The sequence below is a fragment of the Acanthochromis polyacanthus genome, chromosome 9, assembly GCF_021347895.1.
Source record: "Acanthochromis polyacanthus isolate Apoly-LR-REF ecotype Palm Island chromosome 9, KAUST_Apoly_ChrSc, whole genome shotgun sequence".
Classification (NCBI taxonomy): domain Eukaryota; kingdom Metazoa; phylum Chordata; class Actinopteri; family Pomacentridae; genus Acanthochromis; species Acanthochromis polyacanthus.
The window spans coordinates 34,048,160-34,070,680 of record NC_067121.1 but is presented as its reverse complement, the minus strand read 5'-3'; the positions used below and the strand labels follow the sequence as shown (position 1 = coordinate 34,070,680).

General features: G+C 37.2%; 2 protein-coding genes across 2 annotated transcripts in view; one reads left to right on the top strand and one right to left on the bottom strand.

Moving 5' to 3' along the window:
• Positions 1–876: 876 nt before the first annotated feature.
• On the bottom strand, positions 877–6,600 carry dhrs1 (dehydrogenase/reductase (SDR family) member 1). The gene is made up of 9 exons (XM_022197179.2): positions 6,434–6,600; positions 5,326–5,474; positions 3,779–3,922; positions 2,996–3,075; positions 2,635–2,767; positions 2,347–2,490; positions 2,194–2,263; positions 1,591–1,671; positions 877–1,479 (listed from the first exon to the last, which is right to left on the bottom strand). The coding sequence occupies exons 2-9, from the start codon at positions 5,467–5,469 to the stop codon at positions 1,343–1,345; spliced, it is 933 nt and encodes a 310-aa protein (XP_022052871.1). The 5' UTR covers positions 5,470–5,474; positions 6,434–6,600; the 3' UTR covers positions 877–1,342.
• A 4,987-nt stretch (positions 6,601–11,587) lies between these two features.
• acin1a (apoptotic chromatin condensation inducer 1a) overlaps positions 11,588–22,521 on the top strand; it is a 38,903-nt gene continuing 27,969 nt past the window's right edge. The window contains exons 1-27 of the mRNA XM_051953689.1: positions 11,588–11,696; positions 11,789–11,862; positions 13,024–13,042; positions 13,217–13,276; positions 13,374–13,463; positions 13,556–13,624; positions 13,740–13,823; positions 13,958–14,044; positions 14,179–14,268; positions 15,368–15,433; positions 15,542–15,631; positions 15,704–15,790; positions 15,877–15,966; positions 16,084–16,173; positions 17,485–17,556; positions 17,804–17,866; positions 17,940–18,002; positions 18,101–18,169; positions 18,285–18,368; positions 18,614–18,700; positions 18,830–18,913; positions 19,009–19,077; positions 19,167–19,253; positions 19,489–19,578; positions 19,672–19,761; positions 19,844–19,906; positions 19,995–20,057. Of these exons, the coding sequence (XP_051809649.1) occupies positions 11,600–11,696; positions 11,789–11,862; positions 13,024–13,042; positions 13,217–13,276; positions 13,374–13,463; positions 13,556–13,624; positions 13,740–13,823; positions 13,958–14,044; positions 14,179–14,268; positions 15,368–15,433; positions 15,542–15,631; positions 15,704–15,790; positions 15,877–15,966; positions 16,084–16,173; positions 17,485–17,556; positions 17,804–17,866; positions 17,940–18,002; positions 18,101–18,169; positions 18,285–18,368; positions 18,614–18,700; positions 18,830–18,913; positions 19,009–19,077; positions 19,167–19,253; positions 19,489–19,578; positions 19,672–19,761; positions 19,844–19,906; positions 19,995–20,057 (2,077 nt within the window). The 5' untranslated portion in view covers positions 11,588–11,599. The remainder of the gene's footprint in view (positions 11,697–11,788; positions 11,863–13,023; positions 13,043–13,216; positions 13,277–13,373; positions 13,464–13,555; positions 13,625–13,739; positions 13,824–13,957; positions 14,045–14,178; positions 14,269–15,367; positions 15,434–15,541; positions 15,632–15,703; positions 15,791–15,876; positions 15,967–16,083; positions 16,174–17,484; positions 17,557–17,803; positions 17,867–17,939; positions 18,003–18,100; positions 18,170–18,284; positions 18,369–18,613; positions 18,701–18,829; positions 18,914–19,008; positions 19,078–19,166; positions 19,254–19,488; positions 19,579–19,671; positions 19,762–19,843; positions 19,907–19,994; positions 20,058–22,521) is intronic.

The window sequence follows — 22,521 nt, the reverse complement described above, 5'->3', positions numbered from 1 at the left end:
GTCATGCATATTGCATTTGTTTCTCCGGGCACTCCGGCTTCCTCCCACAGTCCAAAAATATGCTGAGGTTAATTGGCTACTCTAAATTGTCTGTAGGTGTGAATGTGAGTGTGATTGTTTGTCTGTATATGTAGACCTGCGACAGACTTGTCCTTGGTGTCCCCTGCCTTCGCCCGAGTTTACTGAGATAGGCTCCAGCACCCCCCGCAACCCGAGTGAGGATAAAGCGGTGTATAGAGAATGGATGGATGGATATTGCATTTGTATTTTTTAAGTGCACTATAGAGAGATGCTCCCACCAGTTTCGTTGTACAATTTTTGTGTACAAAGACAGTAAAAGCTATTCATTTCTATTCTATTCTAAATTTGAAATGTGGAAGTGCATGTCCACAGGGGTGTTTTTACACGTGAGAGAGGTTTCCCAACATTATTAAGCTTGATAGGCATGTCACTAGAGGGCCACCAAGTGGTGTGATTGCAGGCACTTAGCTTCACTGCAAACCAGTCCTGTAGAGACATCTGACCAACATGGTGGCTCAGACGCAAAGTTTCTCTATTATTACGAAAACAATTCAGCGAAAAGTTTTTCTGAAAACATCTGAGGCAAAAAATAAGCTCTGCAGTTGCTAAATCTGTCTTCATTTTAGTTCAACAATGGCTAGTTTATATTTCTATTCTAGCAAATAATAACAATACAGAAAGTCCCACACGGCTTGCTTTGCACATAATTTGCCTTCCAGTACATAAAATTCACTATTTGCACATTTTACCATATTAACAACATGATGGGAAAAAAAATCATGTTCACTGGAGTCATTTAACTATAAAATAATTTACTGAAGATTTGCAAAAAAAGAATGAGAAATATAAACAGCAGCAGGTTTACATTGGTTTATTTAGTTATTTCTTCCTTAACTCGCTGAATACAATAGCTGTAGTGTGTGAATATACAAATTTAATGAAAATTTCAATAAAAGCAAAAAATAAGTGTAATGCTTCTTCATGTGCTTCAAAAAGATCCTTAATATCCGTGTAGTAATTAGGAAATTGCACATAGTTATAACAAGAAATTGCAATTTTCACATTGTATTGCTTCTCCTACATTATGTTAAACAGTCGGTATGTTTCGACATCCTTCAGACAAACCTTGTTTACTTCAAACTTCATAGAATCAGTTAAGCTCTGTAGCTGGAATGTGTATGAGTACGTACATATGCAAAGGATAAGTACTCCCTCAAAAATAATGTCGAGCATAAATCCTCTTGACACCCTTTAGCCAATAGTAATGGTTATGCCAGTGAAATGACCGACCATGCCATGTGAGGACTGATGTAGGGAACCTTTAGAACTTGCTATTTGCCAGGGTCATCACAAAGTGTGGCACGCGAATGAAAGAGGGGACAACATAGGAGAGCCAGGACAGATATGGAGACTGGCTCAGGAGGTATTTTACACAAGTGTAGTCAGCCACGCTCCGCCCTGGAAAGAAACAAATGTACAAAATATTAGAGTGGACTGCACATAATGATCTGTTTAAAGTCTGTATTCTGCAAATTTTTTAAAAAAAGGCAGAAAGAAATACAAATTTACCATCAATATCCTTCACTCCATAGCGCCTTGCCAGGTCACAAGTCAGGAGTATTTTCCCAGTCAGTGACATCAGATTTTTATCTTTCAGGCAAAAAGAGAAACCAAAATTCAAAGTGGGCTTAGGCAAAGCAAGGCAAGGCAAGTTTATTTATGTAGAGCACTTTGAATTACCTTGTGTTGAATTGTGCTATACAAATAACAGTACAGTTGGGTTTTCAGCCCTGATTTAAAGGCACTGACAGTTTGAACAGACCTCAAATCTACAAGAAGTTTGTTCCACAGGTGAGGAGCATAATAACCGAACGCTGCCTCACCTTGCTTGGTTCTAGTTCTTGGGATACACAACAAACCAGTTCCAGATGACCTAAGGGGTCTGGCTTAGTTTGTGAATAAACAGTCCTCTAAAATACTCATCTGTACCAGTATGCAGCATATCAGTTTTGTGAAGCACGTTAGGATGTGCAGAACAAAAATGTGCACACTGTTACTGAACTGTTATCTCCTTTTTTAGATGACATTTACTGGACTGCAGTTGTTAATGCCACGTCAGATTCCTCTAATCTGACTGTGAGGTGTGCACTGTTTTCCACAGTGCAGTCCTACCTTTAGCCAGGTTGACAATGCACCTCCCGCTCAGCTCTGTGGTTTCTCCATGTTCGAAGACAGTTTTAAACTGAAGAAAAGAAAATCCAGAGATGTAGGGTATAACAGAAGGAGTAACCATGAAGAAGGTTTTGCTGCTAGACAAGAGTCTACCTGAGGATTTATACCCTGTGGGGCTTCTTTGTCCACTACAAGCTGAGTGACAAGCTCCGTTTGTACGGCTCCCGGCCACAGGCTGACAGAAACCACTCCTCTGCTTTTCAGCTCGACAGCCATATCAGCTGCCAGCCTGTCACACTGGAAAAAAACGTAAAGAAAACAGATTTTTATTACATTGATGGGATATGAGAGGAGATATGATCAAGTATAGGACTCAGATCTAACTGTGTAGTGCACATACTGGGTTGCAGTGACCTAAATGTGAATGTGAGGACAACTTACTGCAGCTTTACCAACTCCATACGGCACGTTGAAGAGGTACCGCATCCCCCCAAAAGATGAAACGGTCACTATCAAACCTCGGCCTTGAGCAACCATCAACCGGGCCCCAAAAACTGAGAAAAAATAGTGACCCCTGCCAGATGAGGAAAAATTGAAGCAAGTCAAAAAGTTTCTCAGTTTTAAAATCGTAAAATACAAATGACTATAGTTTATATCCCTCACAGTCTCTTGGTAGTGCTGTGATGAGTTCTGAACTAAAAACAGACTAAAAATAATGAAGTGATATCTGGATGACTGCCATTAGATGCATGTCATAAATTTGCTCTCACCAGACATCATTAAGCAGGAAAGAATATAATACCTGAGTCCTGCATTGTTGATACTATCCCAAATAGACGGATCAGTTTCCCAGAACTTCTTCCCCATGTTTTCGAAGATATCCTGGAACAACACAAAATGTTTAGAGTTGAGGTAAATCGCACAGTTCAGGGTTATTTCATCTCATATCATCAGTGGCCCTCTGTTCTAAATCTTGCCCATGTGAAAAAATAATGATTTTCTGAGTTATGTTTGGAAAACCAACTCTGTTCTACTTAGATCAGTCTGACTAGCAATGCTTTTGTGGTATAACTTGTTATACTTGTTCAGTCAGTTATGAAATTTGAGCCAAAACAACCTTTTTTTTGTTTTATATTTAAAAATATTCCATACATTACATTTTGTATTCTTGGTTCAGAAAATGTAACTTGTTGACTTCTGCATTATACATTGTTTTGTTAATGTGTGCTCAAAGATTGAACTTTTCACAGCAGTTTCCTTTTTTCCCCCCATATTTCATCCATAATTAGAGAATATTGCAGATTCAAAATCAATGGCATGATGAGAAATAACAGTAAAAATTCAGGATTTTATATAGGATTATATCTTTAGTAGTTTCTGATGTGGCATGATTCAAACATAACCTCAAATTTCATTTAATTTCATTGTTCTACAAATGTAATGATTTGAGATGAATAACCGTTCAGTTTTTGGCTGCTCCTCTTTCTGTTTCGTACTGTCTGCTCACCGTACAACAATTAATTCTTTTCTATCAATCCGTGAAATACCAAGAAGTATTTCTTGTTAGTGCACTAATGATGCCAACCTGGACTCCTGCGTAGGCATTATTAACCAGTATATCCAGTCTGCCATTCTGTTCACGTTTGATCCTCTCAAACAGCTGCTCGATGTCTTCGGTTTTTGTAGAATCACAGACAGCTGGCAAACACCGCCCACCTCTCTCGTTCACCTGTGTTCAGAATAAAGAGGTCAGTCTAAAACACTGCTATGAAGGAGCAGAAACTAAACAGGTGCAGCGTTTTCTAAGACATCTGAGTCATTCCAGAATTGGAGGACATTTGGGCTTCAATTTTTTTGAAAAATTAACCTTCTCTTTTACAATTTTTTTGCTACATATTCACCAGTAATAGGCAATAAACTATCAAAGGCTTGATTGGCTCAGCTTACACATCAACGGTACTATTTTTATTCTATGTTTTATTTGTTCTTTGCTAACCCTACTCATCACAGTAACAGGGTTGCTTAGCCATGCTAATGTTAGCTTTTTCTCAGGAGTACAAGCTAGATATTTAGCTAGTTGTTACTGCTGACCAAGAGGACAAACTTACTGAAGGAAAAAAGTAAAAAGAATCTATCTTATCCTGATGCTATGCATAACAGGGTTGCATGAGGTAGAGCGAGACATTCAATCAAGGCTGACAATGTTCTCAAAGAATGAAAAATAGAAGAGAAGACATAGCTTTGTATTCTTTTGGAAAACTGTTTGAAGTTAATTCCATCATGTGATTCACTGTTTTCTTCTTCTTCTACCAGCTAAAAAGGTTATGCTAACAGGGTTGTTGTGAAACACACGTGCCATGCAAAATAATTATTATTTGAAATATTGACAATAACCAACTCTCTGAAATGTTCCTTTTCAAGAAATTAAGATAACTGAAAGCAGAACAGAGAAGATTTAAAAAAAAACTTATGGTCCAACTGGAGATCAATCAAGGGACCTTTAATTTGGAGCCCTGTGCTAAATCCAGTGAGTCATATTGGTTTTACAATGACAAGCCTCGCAAAATTGGTTCAAAAGGAGACGCTAAAAGAAAACAAGCATTTTTAACGTAAAAGGTTAAATAATCTTATATAAATAATCCCATTCAAGGAAAAGGGTGCCCTCAGGAGGACTGAATAAGTATGAAAGTGTGGAGTCCATTCTCTGCAAAGTCAAATGCCCAGAAGGGAACTGTGTGGTTTTCATGCCCGGGTTCCACCATCCAAAAGTCGGTGTATTATCCAGTGAGCTAGACAGGTCCGTGGATTACCATCATGATCGTATCGATTAAAAAAAATGCTCCCACAATTACAAGAGACATCAATGAGGGGATAAAAGGAGATTTCAATGTCATAACTGTTTTGAGATTCAATTTGGTCATTATTGAGGTGGGACAAAAGAGAAATGGCATTTTAGGGCGTTACTTAAAATTTGATGGTTGGAATGTAAAATTTTCTCCAATTCCGGAATAATAACACTAAAGGAATTGACGTTACTTTGGAGCTTAGTTGAACTACAAATGTCAGAGATTGCCTTTTCAAACATTCACTTATTAATTTAACGATTGCAAAAGAACAAGCTTAAAAATTCACCTGTGCAGCAGTTTCTTTCAGAGTCTTCTCCTGGCGTCCTGTGATGTAGACGGTAGCTCCCGCCTCAGACAGCTGGAGAGCTATTCCTCTGCCAATACCCCTGGAGGCACCAGTTACCACACACACCCAGCCAGACAGTGACATCTTATCTGGGGTAGGAATTAACAGCATGTAGAGTAAGCAGTAAGCGAAAATACACAGTGTGTAAACGCTTATCAGGCTAAAAGTTTACATTTTTGCTTGAAAATGTGACAAAAATACATACACTACCAGTCAAAAGTTTGGACACACCTTCTCATTCAGTATTAATATTGTATATTAATACTGAAGATTAACACTTTTCTGTTTACAACATAATTCCATATGTATTCTTTTACAGTTTTGATATCTTCAGTATTAATCTACAATGTGCAAAATAAATAAATGAAAAACACTCAATGAGGAGTGTCAAAAACATAATATCATATGTATTTATGCCATCACAGTAAGATTATGCAGTTAGTTGTGAAAAATATACAAAAATCCGACATGATGCTTTCCTAAAATAAATATCCACACCAGGGATAAAATGTCTACGTGGGCTGGGTGTGATCAGAGGTCAGTGGGTGTTAAATATGATCAAAGGTAAATAGCAAGAAACAAGTTGACACATGACACACCAGTGACACTGCATTAATATGTCCCAAGAAGGGATAACTTGCATTGTGCAACAACATTAAGTCCAGTCATTGTTACTCGGCATTTTGCATTTGAGATTTACAGAAACAGAAGTTCAGCATAGAATTAATACCATAAACTAAAAGTTTAGCTCCACTAGCTTCTATTCAGTAACACGCCCCTTTTTACTTCTTTGCTTAAAATAAAACAGTGTCATGTTATACTTTTCTTGTTCTTTAATACTTTAATACTTTAACCATACTGTGTCTTAAAAAAACTCCGACTTTTCACCAGAGAAACTGGCGACTCATTTAGACGGTTAAATAAGCGTTTGTTTCTATTAAAATCACATGCTGTCATGCTGTTATTTAACACAGCAAAATGTCAAAATAAAATAAAATAAATACGTGAAGTCAAAAGCATTAGCAAAGACGCATAAACAAAACAATACCTGATAGCACAATAGTCCGCGGAGCTGGTTTGTCAAGTCCTTCAAAGGAGGAGAGAAGGAAACGTGTCGAGAACAAATGTCGCCGCTGTTATTGCTGTTGTCGAGATTCAACGCTGTGCGACCTGACAGTTATAAGACAAGAATGCCTGAGCATAATATCGCGAGAAGACGCGCGATTAACCAGAGTGGCGGAGTAACAAGGTTCAGTTGCGCAAACTTCCTCCTTCGCCTGGATAATATTTAACCTGAACGCTCTACATTCACACAAGATAGTCGGGTTTGATGTGTGCGTGTGTTTTAAAAATGGACCGAAAAACTGTATGCGCATACGCAGCTGGATACCTCAGGCGCTTGTTAAGTAACATTCAGATTTGATTGCAGTTGTAGGTTGAAGAGACTTTACATAATGATAGAACAAAGGGAGTGAACTATCTTGACAAACAGACATGGTCTAAGATTTAATTTACTGTACAGCATCACATGATGGCGCTGTGGTCTTCTTAAAAATACACCAAGTTCCAGAAATAGTCTATGATCCAGATGTAAGCACAGAGATACATTATTCATTAATATGAGGACAGCTGATTTTATTTTAAACTAACAGACAGACATGCATGAAAAATAATCTTGGCTTGTGTGTGATTTAAGGACTGTCAGCTCAAGGTTTTAGCAGCTATTGTAAAAACAAAATGTAGACAATAAGCTGGGTCCAGTTGCTTTACAGCGGCTGTCTTTCTTTGCGAGATTTCTATGTTGTCCCTGTGCATGTGTGGGTTTCTTCCACAGTTTAAAGACATGTATGATAACTTCTGCAATTCTGCAGTTTCTTTCAGCAGACACTTTTATCCAAAGCGACGTACACCCGAGAGTAGATGCAACAAAAGCAAGGATCTAGTTAGGAGAAAACAACCTGGATAAGTGCCATAAAACAAGTTCAAATGTGACTTCTAAACTGGTTGTGGGTGTGAGTGTGAGTGTGCATTGTACATCTGTTCTCTGCAGGTAAAAGCGAGTGGATGTAGCAAATAATGGACGAATGGATGGAAGGATGGACGGATCAGTCATCAATCTGACTTTTGTATAAGTTTTTCAAAGCAACATTGAATTGAATCCCCATGATCCAGATACAAACTTTCCAAGAATAAGAAACCCACATTTGCAGTGCTATAAAATGGGTCTATATATTACAACCTAGGTTTGTAGCTATGTAAAGAAGAACAGGTATAACAGCTAACATGGGGTCACTTTAAGAGTTTATACTTGAAGAGACTGAAAACAGCACAAGTAAACAATGCAGTCATCACCTTTCATTTTCAATTTCTTTTACACAGTCAGACCCCTCATCTGACCTGCAACAAAGAAATAGAAGTATATTACCCAAATACATTATGGATATTTTGAACAAGTGTTAAATCCTGAAAATACAAAATAAACACTGTTCATTACTGGGGTGACTAACTTTTTAAACTCTGTTTCAAGGAGGCACATTGACACAATATTACGGTGATAAATGGATGTAATTTGTTTTACTTTTAAGGGTTGAGTTTCTGCCCAGTTTTCAAAAAGTTGCATCACAAAAATATGACCTTGAAGGTGTAGTTAATCATTTCCAAACTTTATGGGAAACCAGCAGGCAAAGCTGGGAATACTGCCTACAGATTTTGAAAATGATAAAAAAAGTCTAAACCTCATGTCAACCCAAAACAAAGCAAATACGCCTGACTTTGTTGACCTTAGTTCCCAGCGTAGCTCCAGTAAGTGCCAGTAATTTTACTAAAATGTAAAAAAAAAAATCTGATAAAATATCGTTTAATTTCATTACCTTTTCAGAAGTAGTGGTATTTAAGTATATTACTTTCCAGCACAGAAGACTCAGATTGAATAATTGCTTAATGATCTTTTGTAATCTTTTTCTGTACTGTTTCAACAGACATGCATTTTTGTCTCTTAGTATATTTACATCAGCTGTTGCCTTTTAAAATATTCATATATACATGAAGCCTCTTTACGATTTTTGCAGTGGAAGACTGTTGCTTAGTTAATTGACAATATAACGGGAATTCGGAGTGATTCTGCTTCACAGTCAGTTTGTGGATTGCACAGAATAATGGCAATGAGTCTTTGTACTTTATCCGACAGAAATCTAGACATGTTCTTGTTATTTATGACCATTTGATTCCAAAAACTTGTCTGCTTGTGCCAATGAAACCCCAATTAACACAACAAGTTACATTTATTCCTACTTCTTCAGCCATTTTCTGCTGTTGTTTTTTTCTTTGGGGCACCTGAAACCTCTCTGGGAAGGGCCTCAAAATTCCTCTGTGCTGGTAGAGTTATATTCCGTCAACAAAAAAAAGAATACCAGGATGTGTGTTTTTGTTGGTGGCATATTAGCTCAGCGGTTTTCACTGTGTTATATTGAAAGAAAGTTCAAAGTTCAAACGCATCAGCTAGCTGTGGCCTTTCTGTTCGGAGTTTGCATGAGATCCTCGGGGGTTTAGCACATGGAAGTGTCCTCTGGTCTTTCTAGTTGTAACCCACACAGAGAACCAGTTGAGCCGACTTGAAAATGTTTCACCTGACTTAATGTCAGTATTAGACGACATAATCACTACACACAAAACAAAACAGCGATTTGTTGAACACATGCCATTATTTTGATAGGCAACTCAGCAACTTGTGGTTATTGGCATCATTGCAAAAGTCATGATTGTAAATTGAGAATACTGAGAGCTTGTAGGATGTAAACGGAGAGGAATTAAAGTCCCATTTTAATCTGAGCTGTTAAGTTGTGTGCACAGGTAACACGACAAAACATTCAAGTGCAGACAAACAGGCAGGATGATGTAGCAATTAGTGGAATGATAATGATGAAGGCGTACAGGTAGAGCAGGTGCAGGGAGCAACAACAGGATTGTACAATGTGAAAAACAAAAACTTTGTCCAAGTCTTGGAAGGGAAGGATAGAAACGGAAGAGTTGATGTGATGAATCAGGTGAGCTGGAACCAGTGGGGAAACTGAGAGCATCAGGTGGATGGATGGACAATAACTGGATAAATATGTAAACTGGAGAGTTGGAATGTGGCTGCAGTGAGGGTTTGAGAAGTGGAAGGAAAAGAGTAGAAAAAAACAGGACAGGAAGTGTGACACAAATATAGCAAATGTTGACTTGAGATAGGTTACAATCTTTCTGTTTTGTGGGTGAAATAAACTGCTATCAGCATCAAATGTAGGATATTTTCTGAAGGTTTAGGGTTAGGTGTTGGGTGTCTCTTACTGCGAGATTTCTTGTGTAGTAAAACACCCACATGTCAGTCATTTGTCAGTGGAGAAGAGCTGAAGCATTTTATTTGCCGAGTATCTGTTTACACACACAGACATTGTATTTATACAGTCTACTAGTCTGGACTTTCTCCGTCCTTGAAAGGTTTCAGGCCAAACATCATACACTCACCTGGATTCATTTGCATTTATATATTGTACAACAGTGGTATTAAAAAAAATATTTCCATCCCTTTTCTTAAAAACCTTTCACAATGTTTGGTGGCTTGTTATCTCAGAGAGGCAACTGTGTAGTTCTACAGAAAGCACCAAATGTGTCTGAAATTTTTCAACAGCGTTTTTGAGAAGTTTCTTGTATTCATGTCGCAAGTACTGTCACTGAAATTTTAGATTTTAGTCTGTATTTCAGAGCATTTTTCCTTTATTCAGTAGCTCACAGAGGTGCACAAGTACAATTTTAAGTTAATTGTTTTTCACTCACATGCATAATACTTTATTACTACTCATTAAGCCAGTGTTTATAATAGCACTTGTCATTTTCAAATAGTCATTTTCAGAATTTAATGCCATTAAAAGTTTGTAATTGAATAAACATCAAAGTTCATGATTACAAAGACATGTTAGTATATATTTGTCTAAGGATACTTTTTTTCTTTTGTAGAGAGTTGTAGCCTTGAAAAATGTAATTTTTGAACTATTCTATTTGCTTCTGTCAGCAGACATTTTAACTAAAGTCCCTGTAACTGTAGCCGCTGTCTTAACCCTCGTGCCGTCCTGTTGGTCAAAATTGCCCCATTTTAAAGTTTGAAAATGTGGGGAAAAAAATTTCACAGTGAAATATCTGATCTCTACATTTTCAGTATTTTTGGGAAATCTTTGAACATTTTTTGGTGGAAAAAAGAAATGTTAAAAATATTTCTTAAAAACATTCACATAAAAATCAAAAACAACAATTGGTTGATTTTTTTGTGAATGTTCTTTAAGAAAATATCACAAGTTTTACTGATATATATGGAATCACTTTAAATATTTTTAGGATTTTTTGGGAAGATTTTTACTAATTTTTTGAAAATATTTACAAGAATTTTCTTGCCAAATTTGGGAGATTTTTGTTTAAAAATAAAACTCTTAAAGGAAACCTTTAAGGAATTATTGATATTTTCTAACTGAAAGTTCTGCCAGTTTTCAGAAATTTGGGGAATTTTGTCAGTAAATTTTTGGATTTTTTTCAGACAAGGGAACAATATTTTTTGGTGCCCGTAAATGAAGACAACAGGAGGGTTAAACATGTATTAGACCTTTGTATATTGGAACTTTACTTGGTAGTTCTAATATGCTGTTTATTGCCATAACTGAAATTTCTGTTTAGTCATGTTCAATGTCAAACCAATGATAATGTTCAGTGATTTTATTATCTTAAATCACATTCTGGAGTTGGTTAAAGTTACCGTCAGGGTCAAATTTGTTGAAGTAGAACAAATTAATTCCAAAGTGCGATAACTTCCCGCCTCCATCTGACCTAATTTGGACATGATATCTGAATGTTGGCTTCCTGGCACTCTGCCTGTCATTGATTTTTGTCCATTTCCACAATGTTTGCCAGAAGTAACAAAAAAAAAATGAATCTGCAAAAGTGAAAACAAAGAAATGTCATCTCTTTTTGCATGTGCACAAATGTTTCTTTAAATACTGTCAGTTTTAAATGTTCTCATATACAGTTTATAATTAGCTTTAGCCCTCATCTGTGTGTATAGTTGAGAAGGACTTTGTAGATGTGAGTTATTCGCTCCTCCTCTTCTGGGAAGCTGATACTACCCCTGAATATTGATTGCTTTAGTTGTGTATAAAAAGCATTACTCCCGCTGAAAGAAGAGCAGAGTTTTATGACCAAAAAAAACAATCCAATGGCGGGAGGTTCCTACTTCGTTTGGATTCTTCTCCTTCTCACCTGCATCTTTTATGCTTCGGACAGCAGTCATGGTAAGAAGCAGCAATCAGTTTGTACATAGTGGCAAAAACATGAATTGCTGTTGATAGTGGTGGTTGATAATGATTTTTCTCTCTTTTCCTAGTCCATCAGGATCTCAGGACTTTAGCCAGTCATAGAGGAGATTCGTATGTGACCCATCTCCCTTCAAAACAGCCAGTAAGTCTCCAAGGCTTAGCAAATATACAGAGACAAATAGAATTCTGGGAATTGCTCATAGTGATACATGATGTGTTCCTTGTTACTTACCTCAGATAACCCCACTGAAAGGAACTGATCCCACGAACATAAATATAGCGGTATCTAATGATGCTTTTCATACTTATTTCGGTCTCCTCTGGTTTGTTGTCGCTGTGGTGGTGACAATAGATGTGGAAGAAGCACTCAGAACATTTACTTAAGTAGAAGTAACAATACCACAATATCGAAAAAATCTACAGGTAAAAGTGATGCATGGACTTTTTCAGTCACAATACTTATATCAGTAAGTAAAAGTACAAAAGTATTAGCATTAAAATGTAATTAAATTACCAGATAAAAATGCATATATATTATATTATTTGATGATGATTACTGATGCATTAATGTGTTCATCACTGTAGCACTGAAGCTGGTAAAGGTTGAATTAACTACTTTATATCTGCTGGGCAGCCTGTATATTTCCTTTCTGGGATCAATAAAGTTTTGTCTTCATCTGTGATATCACATTATATGTACATTATTTCTTCATTTCTTTTTATGAAGTACAATGTTTGCCTTTGAATTATAATGGAGTTAAAGTATAAAGTACAAGCAAATTCAAACACTTAAAGTATAAGTAACTCAAAATCATACCTAAATAAAAAGTTGAATAAAAGTACTTTGCACTGGTGATTAATGTTTTACTTTTAATGCATAAAATGATTAAAGATTTTGTGAATATATGTGTTGTATTTGGGCTGCACAGTGGTTTAGTGGTTAGCACTGTCGCCTTGCAGCTAGAAGATCTCCGGTTCCTGGCTTCCTGGGATCTTTCTGCGTGGAGTTTGCATGTTCTCCCTGTGCATGCAGGTTCTCTGGTTTCCTCCCACAGTCCAAAAAAGATGCTGAGGTTAACTGGTACCTCTAAATTGTCCGTAGGTGTGAGTGTGTTTGTTTGTCTGTATATGTAGCCCTGTGATAGACTGGTCACCTGTCCAGAGTGTCTCCTGCCTTCGTTCTTAGTCAGCCGGGATAGACTCCAGCCCCCTGTGACCATAATAAGGATTAAGCAGTGTATAGATAATGGATGGATGTGTTGTTTTTACTCCAACTAATGCAGTAAATTTTGTTCTTTTACAGTCAAGTCAAGCCTGCGCTGGTAAGTGCTCTTCTTGTACATAGCTAATAATACGTCAAACACTCTGTAATAAATGGAATACACAATGCACCAGTGATCCATCATGCAACATAAATACTCTGTGATATAGTCTCTCTTTAGTCTTGCTTACTTTAACATCTGCCACTGCTCACATGCCTTTTCTTTGTATTAAAGACCAGTTCGCGTCGCTGAACGGGCAGCTTCAGCAGACGTCTCTCCAAAAAAGCCAGTTAGGTGAGCATATGTGCCTCGTTTGAAGACTTGAGCTGCGTCACTGTGACCGGTAGGTTCGTTGTTGCTCTGATACTCTGTAAAATGTGCATTTTGACAGGTGAAGAAGCCTTTGTGTTGCGGGGGGAGGTCAGACAGCTGAAACTGCAACTTGCCACATGCAGTGCGACTGCCTCAGCTATTACCAACTGTAAGCTTTATATCTTAAATCCTGCGTATGTGGAACCAGTGGAAACGACTCACAGAAGCAAATGTTAAAATATAGCTGCAATTTCTTTACAGCGTATCAAACACAACTGCAGTCAAAATTGAAACAGCAGCTTGAGATATTTGACAATGATGCGTTTCTAAGTAAGTTTACCTCAAATTTTTGTTCATATTTTTGCAGGATCTGTCACATTATATTCTTTAACAAATATCCACGCCGAGTATCATTTTTTTATGTAATAATAATGCTTTTCTGCAGTTCTGAAAGTCATGGCGCTCACCAGTGAGGTTAATGCTTTACAGAGGAAGGTCAGACTTGCTGCAAATTCGACTGAAATCAGCGGTGAGGATGATGCATTTCTCCTACTATTCATGCAATTTTTATTTGAAAACATTTGTCGTCAGTGTTCTGTGCTTCTGTAAGAATGGCATTGTTAGCATAATATATTAAGATGTCTCATAACTTTTGTTCTACAGAGCTGCAGAGAGAACTGGAAGAGAAGAGCGCTGAACTGAATGTTAAGAAACAGCAAATAGAAGAAAACATCACAAACTCAATACTCAGTAAGTGTATATTTAAAGCACATTTGTGGAACAGAAGAAGAAGAAAAGAAAGTGCTGGTCTCTTAATGATTAGTGCAGACTCAGTGTCTATAATCAGTATTAAGGGGTTCAATGTTTGCTGTTTGTGTGTTCAGTTCTGCAGATAATCACACTGCAAAATCAGATCTGGGATTTACAAGAGACTCAGTCAACACGAGGCCTTCAGTCTGACAAGACAATTCTGGGTAAACTGCTGTCTGTTTGACTGTAATACATGGATGTCAGTGAACAGAAATGACCTTTTCATGATTCTAGCAACTGTAAAAGTACTTTGTTACAAGTAAAAGTCCTACATTAAAAATGCTGAAAAGTATCTTAATATCACCAAATAAATGCAGTAAATATAGAAAAATACCCCCTGTGACTGTTATAGTACCATAAATTGTGTCATGACAACATTATTACTCGTGCATTTATGTAAAAGCAGGATGTTGCAGTTGTAGTTGGTCGAGGGGACGCTAATTTTGAGCTGCTTTGAGTTGAACTGTATCGAATGAATATTTTCATTGTGGATTATTCTGCTGATTTTTTTCTCCAATAATCGAATGATTATTGCCTGAAAAACCTGACAATAGTGAGAAATGCCATCACAAGCGCTAATTAAAATGATTGGTTTTTATATGAATTATGATCAAATAATTGTTTTAGTTTTGGCTAACTTTAGCCGTTCTAACATTAACAATTGGGTAGTTTAATTTGCAGCAAATAATAACAAGCTCTTCTTGTGTTTTATGTGCAAAAAAAATATCTTAATTTGTGTCTAAAGCTGCCAGATAAATGCGGTGAAGGAAAAGGTGTGACATGTCCTTCTGAGATGTGGTGGAGTAGAAATAGAAAATGAAAGTAAAATAAAATTTGTGGTGAAGTAAATCAAATCTACATGTCACCACTGTCAGGCAGTATATCTAAAGCAAAATTATAGAATGTTAAAACAAGAAACTAAACCACTCAACCACATGTTTGATTTTACAAATGAAAGCATAAAAATAAAGCACATAATAAGAGAATTCATGACAGTTCACAGTGGCATTTTGCTGCGTATAACCAACAACACTGTGTCAGTTTAAGAACAGCTAAGCATGTGAGCAAAAAGAATTGACTAAAAGTAGCATTTTAAAATTAGTTATTTAGTTAAATAATCCCAATTTAACATCCTGTCACATTTGCAAAATACTCTTCCTGTTGAGCAGTTTTGCATTGCGGGAATCCATCTTTAAATGTTTTTATTTCTGTATTGAAAATGAATTCTCATGCTCATTTACTTTTCTTTACATTTTTAATCAGCTCTACAAGAGCAACTGGACAGGAAGATCAGTGAGCTGCGAGGCTCAGCAGATGTCATCTCAGCAAGTACGTGAACTCATCCGTTCACATCTGCCAGTATTTTCTTTGTAATTAGTTCTGTTAAAGGCCTGTTGTCAAATCTTTCCTGACACATATTTTCTGTTGGCCTCCCAGTGCTGGAGCTGATTTCTGTGCGCCGTAAGATTACTGTGTTGCAGAGGAGGGTCAGTGTCCACATTGAGGAATCCAAAACGAATGTTGCCGGTGAGTTTGTGTCTGTAGATCCTATCACTACTTTTAACATGCAGAGCATCATTTTTATTTGTTTCTTTTTAGATGTCCAGAGGCAAATAAGGCAAATAGCTATGCTACTTACAAAGAAGATTTTGCTGTTAAGTCGGGATGAGAATAACAAAGAACTGAGTAAGTTAGCACCAACTTCATTTTTTTTTTTTCAAAAATTGTTTTTACATTTACTGCAGCATTAATGTGGCGTCCTTTCTCTGCAGCCAGAGAAATTCTGATGCTGCAGGGCCAGTTGGAACGTCTGGAACAGCTGACAAGGAACGCCACAAAGACACGCAATTCCCAGCTTAGAGGTGAAGAACTGTTCTCATCAAGACACACGTGTGCTTGTCTTATTTTAGATCCACAAATTGTATAACTACGGCAACAGCACCAGTGAAAAGCCCTAAACAACTGTTTCTTCATTCTAGAGCTAAGAATTATTTTGGAGGAAGAAAGGAAACGACAAATAATTTTACAGAAACAACTGGAGGAACAAGATTATGCCCAGGCACAGCTCTGTAAGTATGAAGGGAGTCAGCAGACTGATCTCTGGCCTTGCTCAATGGATTTATACACTTTATTATATTATAGCCATGGCTTAATAAACTGTCTGATTAAATGTTGTGTCTCCTCATCAAGACGAAAACAACAAAGCATGCCTATCTATCTATCTATCTATCTATCTATAAAAAAAAAATATATATATATATATATATATATATATATATATATATATCCATATATATATATGGATATATATATATATATATCCATATATATATGTATATATATATATATATATATATATATATATATATATATATATATATATATATATATATACATCCATATATATATATGTATATATATATATATATATATATATATATATAGGGGGCTGCACAGTGACGTAGTGATTAGCACCTTCGCCTTGCAGCAAGAAGATCCCTGGTTCAAATCTCGGGGTGGGCCTGGGATCTTTCTGCACGGAGTTTGCATGTTCTCCCTGTGCATGCGTGGGTTTTCACAGTCAAAAAATATGCTGAGGTTAATTGGCTACTCTAAATTGTCCGTAGGTGTGATTGTTTGTCTGTATATGTAGCCCTGTGACAGACTGGTGACCTGTCCAGGGTGTCCCCTGCCTTCGTCCGAGTCAGCTGGGATAGGCTCTAGCACCCCCCGCGACCCTAGTGAGGATAAAGCGGTGTATAGAAAATGTATGTGTATATATATATATATATATATATATATATATATACACACACATACACAAACAGGCCACAAATGAAAAAAAAAAAAAAGCTAAATAAATGAATGGAGAATAGCAACGAAACCAGACTTTTCCAACCAGGTGCACAACGTGGTTTAATTGAGCATTTGGCATCCGATCATGCTTATGCGTAAGAAGGCTGTGCAGACCGAGCTGATTCTGTTTCTGATATCAAGATGGGAAGAACAAAAGCAAAGTGACTTGAACAGAGAGGTCATTGTTGGGGCTCGGATGGCAGGAGCTTCAGTCACATCAGCGGCTCAACTGTCTTCAGTAGGAACAGTGACTAAAGTGATACCTGCAGTTAGATTGCTGGGAAGGACCTCAGTAAATAAGAGTAAAAATTGTGATGCTCGTGCTTTAGAGAGATATGTAAGGTAAAAGAAGACAGAGAAGAGCAACTCTTCCTCAGGCGACTGAAAATGCATGAAGAGATCAGACTGTCAACAAGAACAGTCTGTGGACAGTTACATAGAAAGATATATTATAGCAAGGCTGCACTGCTTAAACTCCAAATTATATAGATAACAAGTGTTTTTTTTTCTTTTTCTTTGACCAGTCATGAACATCATCAGTATAATGGAAGAGGTGAGAGAGCAGCAGCGGACAGCATCAACCGGTCAAACCAAATGTGAGTCCTACTCTGCTTTTTCCACTGTTAAATTCATATGGACAATCAGATAATGAAACTCTAAAACATTCACTCTTTATTCTGCATTTATAGTTATTCACACCAAGGAAAGACAAAGGTCTAGCACCTGCTCATGATAGAGTGCAATCATAGTTGCAAAATAAGTGTCTCATTTTGTTCCGTTACTTTCTCGCTCGTTTCAAATGTATAACAGCCTTTTCTGACTTTACATTTCCTTGTAAATCAGCTCTTTGGGATCTGCTTCAAGCCAAAGAAAAGGACTATACCAAAGCTCAGGCTGAAATAACAGGTAAGTAAGATTTTACTCAAATGTTTGCCTCATAACTTCAGATAGCAGTTTTGATAACCTTTTTGTTCAACAGATCTGCAGAGGAAACTCCAGCTGAAAATTGAGGACTGTTCTGGATCTAAGGACAAATATGAGCGTAAGCTATGAATCTGACTCCAGCTTAAACCTTTCATTCCATTCATGTTTTAGTTTCTGTTCTGACATGAACATTGTGTCGGGGTTTTTTTTCATCAGAGGTAAAAACTGAATATGAGCAGAAGATTGCTGAACTGAAAAGAACAGGAGAATCCACAGCAGCACTCAGTGAGTTATGTTACATTACAGCTGAAATCTCTCTACTTCACTGTAGTAGAGTGTTTTATCTGATTGTTGTAGATTTATATTGTGAGGATTGATGTTTACTTTGATTTTGGGTCAGTTCTGGATGTGGTGAAGCTGCATGATGAGGTGAAGGTTTTGAGGGAAGAGATCTCCAACTCACAAGACAAAGACAGGATCTCAGGTGAGCAGCAGTGGTGATAGCCAATGTGGCAGTTAGGATTTCCTGTAGTCCTGGGCAATTTTATTTAAAAAACTTAGCATGGGAATAAATATTTGACATAATTTCACCTTTTGAGTTCTATTTAGACTCCATTGCCATGATTAGACTGCTTCAGATTTTTTACTGTTGAATGAAGTGGAGACACTGATAAACTTTTTATTTTATTTAAATGTCCCCTAATTATTCCTGCTTCTGTTTAACTATAGAGCTCCAAAAGCAACTGGAGAAAAAGCAAAAAGATCTGGACTCCAAGACTGCAGACATAGAGAGACTGACTTCCAATCCAAGAATTGGTGAGCTTGTTGATTTGATTCTGTGATGATTATCACGTCATTGGTGTGCGACACAAAGACACTTTTTGTAGTCAGCTCAGGATGAACAGGATTAGTGATAAAAACAGATTCACTTCCTGTTTGTTTTAGTTTTAACAATCATTGAGCTGCAAGACGAGATCTGGGACCTTCAGAGGACAGATGTCAATGGGACCACAAGTGGTGATGTAAAAAGTCAGTTGTGTTTAAAATGCCAGTTTATCACTTCAGTGTGACTTTGTTTGACAGTCAAGTCAGAAATACATTGGAGACTCTTTACTTTTTGGCAGAGCTGCAAGACAGACTTGCTGGGCTCATGGGTGAAATCGAGGACAAAGATGGCAGCAGCACAAAACTGAGTGAGTCTTGTGAGAAATGTTGTCCAGTTTTATTGTAGTATCTCTTGCAGTGAACTACATCTTGTCTTTTCTGCTGTGTTGTGCTTCAGTGCTGACAATCATGACCCTGCAGAATCATGTGAAGTACTTGGAGAGACAGCTGTCAAACCTCCAGATGCCACAAAACAAAGTGACCCGTAAGTATCTCCAGCTAACCTTAGTCCTAAGAGTGTGACACGTAGAGGTAGTAGTGGAATGGAGGCAACAGATTTGGGACCAGTGTGGTAGAAATACCTAAAAAAGTGTGAGCGTCAAAGGTACAAATGCTAGTAATGGACACTGATGCCAGTGAAGTACTGTGGTATTGTTGATAGTGTAAGTGATCTATTGTGAATTGAAACATGTGTTTTAACTACTTTAAAATATCCTCAGAGCTCACAAACGACCTTGCAACCAACAAGAAAATGTTGGAGAAATATGTCAATGAGCTGAAAGAGAAGAACCAGACAGCTGCCACACTGAGTAAGTAGAGAGAGATTATGATGTCTGCATGTCTTTGCTGAGGAAATGGAGTGAAATGTTTCCTGTTTTATGTCTTCTTTGTGTGTTTCTTAGTGTTGAGCATTGCTGATCTGCACACCCAACTCAGAAACCTGGAAAGAGAGAAACAAACGGAGAGCCAAACCACCTCTGCTACAATTTCGAGTGAGTATGCTCCTTTCCAATATTGAAAACGTTTATTTTTGGTGGTTCTTTCTGAAACTGAATTATGCTTTATTGCTTTTAGACCTGAGGGAACAACTCAAGATCAAAGAGAAGGACCACTCTCGTGACCAGGACTTGATCAGAGGTGGGTTCAGTCCTGACATGTTTAGGTTCCAGCAAGAAAAAATATTGAGTTGATTTGAAATTGCTAATGAATGATATTTCTCTCGTAGCTCTGCAGAACAAACTGAACCAGACGGAGGGACAGTGTTCTGATTCAGAGCAGATAATTAAGGGTGAGTGTCGTCAGTGTTCACTTTCTGTCTCTGCTTGACGTAGGAAATCTTTTTGTGGGATCAACTGCTTTTCTAAATGTTTTCTTGCAGATCTGCAGAACAATCTGGATGCCAAAATAAAGGAGCTGCAGTCCAAATCTGGCACAGTTACGTCACTTTGTGAGTGGTAAAGCTGCACTACTGTCCTGTATTATCATCAAATGTAGTTTCTGAACCTTTACATTTTCTCTCCTTACCTATGAGTGGAAGTATGGATTAAAGTGGCAGACATTTAGGTTCTGTTAATCTTATCTTATTAGCTTCTTTTGGTCATTTACGTTAAAGAAATAAGTATCACAAAAGATCTCCACTCCCCCCTCACCCTACCTGGCTGAGGCAGATGGAAGAACCTGACCCTGGTTTGTTGAAGGTTTTTCCTGTTAAAAGGGAGCTTTTTACTTCCTGTAATTCCCAAGTGTTGCTTAAAAGTGAATCATTGGGTTTCTCTCTATATTGTGACGCCTTGATCTTAACGTGTGAAATACCCTGACTTGACTTGGATTGTAAATTGGAGCAATATTAATGAATGGGAATTAAAATTGAATTGAAGAACGCTGTTATTCAGTTGATATTCCACAACCTGCTCCTATAGATCATATTTGTCCAAATTAGAGCCTTTGGTAAAAATGCACTTTACAGGACTCATGTACAGATGTTGATTAAGTTTCAAGGATGAGCAAAACTCTGAATATTGATCATTATTCTGATTGTTTCAGCTCTTCAAATTTCCACGTTATCTCTGGAACTGGAGGGACTGAAGAGAAAACTACAAAACGCTGAATCCAAATCCAAGGTTGAAGGTGGGTGTTTTTCACTGTCAGTTCAAATCAAGTATGTATTTCTCTTGTGACACGAAACACTGCACCAGCAGTGTACTGTTCATTAAAGGGCTACTACGTAGCTCAATCGCAAATACACAAGACTTTTTTAAAGGTTTTGCCTTTGTTCTTTAGAACTCCAAAAGATTATAGATGAAAAAACTAAAGAACTGGACCAAAAAACTGAAGAGCTGAGGAAACGTAGTTCTCAACCACAAAGACGTGAGTTGATTAACAACCGACTGAAAGAAATAAAATCAGTGTTATATGTATTATCAGGATGTGACGTAATACTTACTACCTTATATGATTACTGATGTTTAAACTTCCTTTCAGTTTTACAGATTATTTCAATACAAACAGAGATTGAGAAACTGGTTAATGTGGCATCAAACGACACAGACTACAATAAGATCAGAGGTGAGTCACAGCAGCGACTAACGCTCTACAGCAGTAACACTAGAAAACCTCCATTTCTTTGAAGTAATAGTAACACATGGACTCACATGAAATCCAATAATAGCTTTCTCCATCTCTTGTCTGCAGCACTCCAAGACCATCTCAATTATCTGATCAGTGGAATTCAAACTGAAGACAATGAAAATACTAAACTGAGTGAGTCATGATCAAAAATATGAGTTGTGTTCTTGAATCCAGTAAATTTGTCTAACTGAAAAATTCTTTTGTTAGTGTTTCAATTCTTGGCACAACAAGATGAAATAGCCAGACTCAGGAAGCAAGAAGAAAGTCAGACACGGGCACATGCAGAGAAGATTAAAGGTGAGATACTGTTGGCATTCGCCAAATTTATTCATTTTCTCTTTACATTTATTTAAAGGACATAAAATATTCTTTTTCTGTATATTTTTTTGAAGATCTGGAGGATGAGCTGGAGGACATCAGAAATCAAATTAAAGAAAAGACACGCATGCTGAATTCAAGTGATACGAGGATTTCTCATCAGAGTAAGTATTTTGCTTGACTTTGGTGGAGAAAAGACAAAGTAAATGATCAAATAAAATGAGATTACTAACAGCAGCTTGCTTTGTCTGTTTTTAGCGGTTCAGATTATGGAGCTTCACAGGAAAATCAAACCTCTGGAGGATAAAATATCAGACCTCAAAGAGACCCACGCTGAAAACCTTGCGGGTAAAGAATAAAATATGACAGTTAAACCACATGAAGTAATGCAGCTTAGCAGATTTTGATTCAATGCTGATGAATTTCATTGATCTCTAAATCATTTTTAGAGCTGCAAGGGAGACTCAATTTGACAAGCAGGCAACTGCAAGTCAGTGAACTTCAACTCCAGAAGTCAGATGCAAGAAATTTTAAATTAAGTATGACCATATTTTATGGACAAATGTTTCAAATCGTGCTTTGTTTTGAAGTGCAAAATAACATTCTGTGTTTGTGTCTCTGCTAGTCATGGAGGTGGCTGATCTGAGGGCGCAGCTGAAAACGGCTCAGAAACAGGCATCTAAAGTTGCTGGAAAAAACATCAATGGTTTGTCAATCTGTTGCTTCCCTGCTTTCATACAACAATTCTACATTATATATGCTAGAATAGATAGTATAACTATCCCTAGACTTGTCACATATCGTGA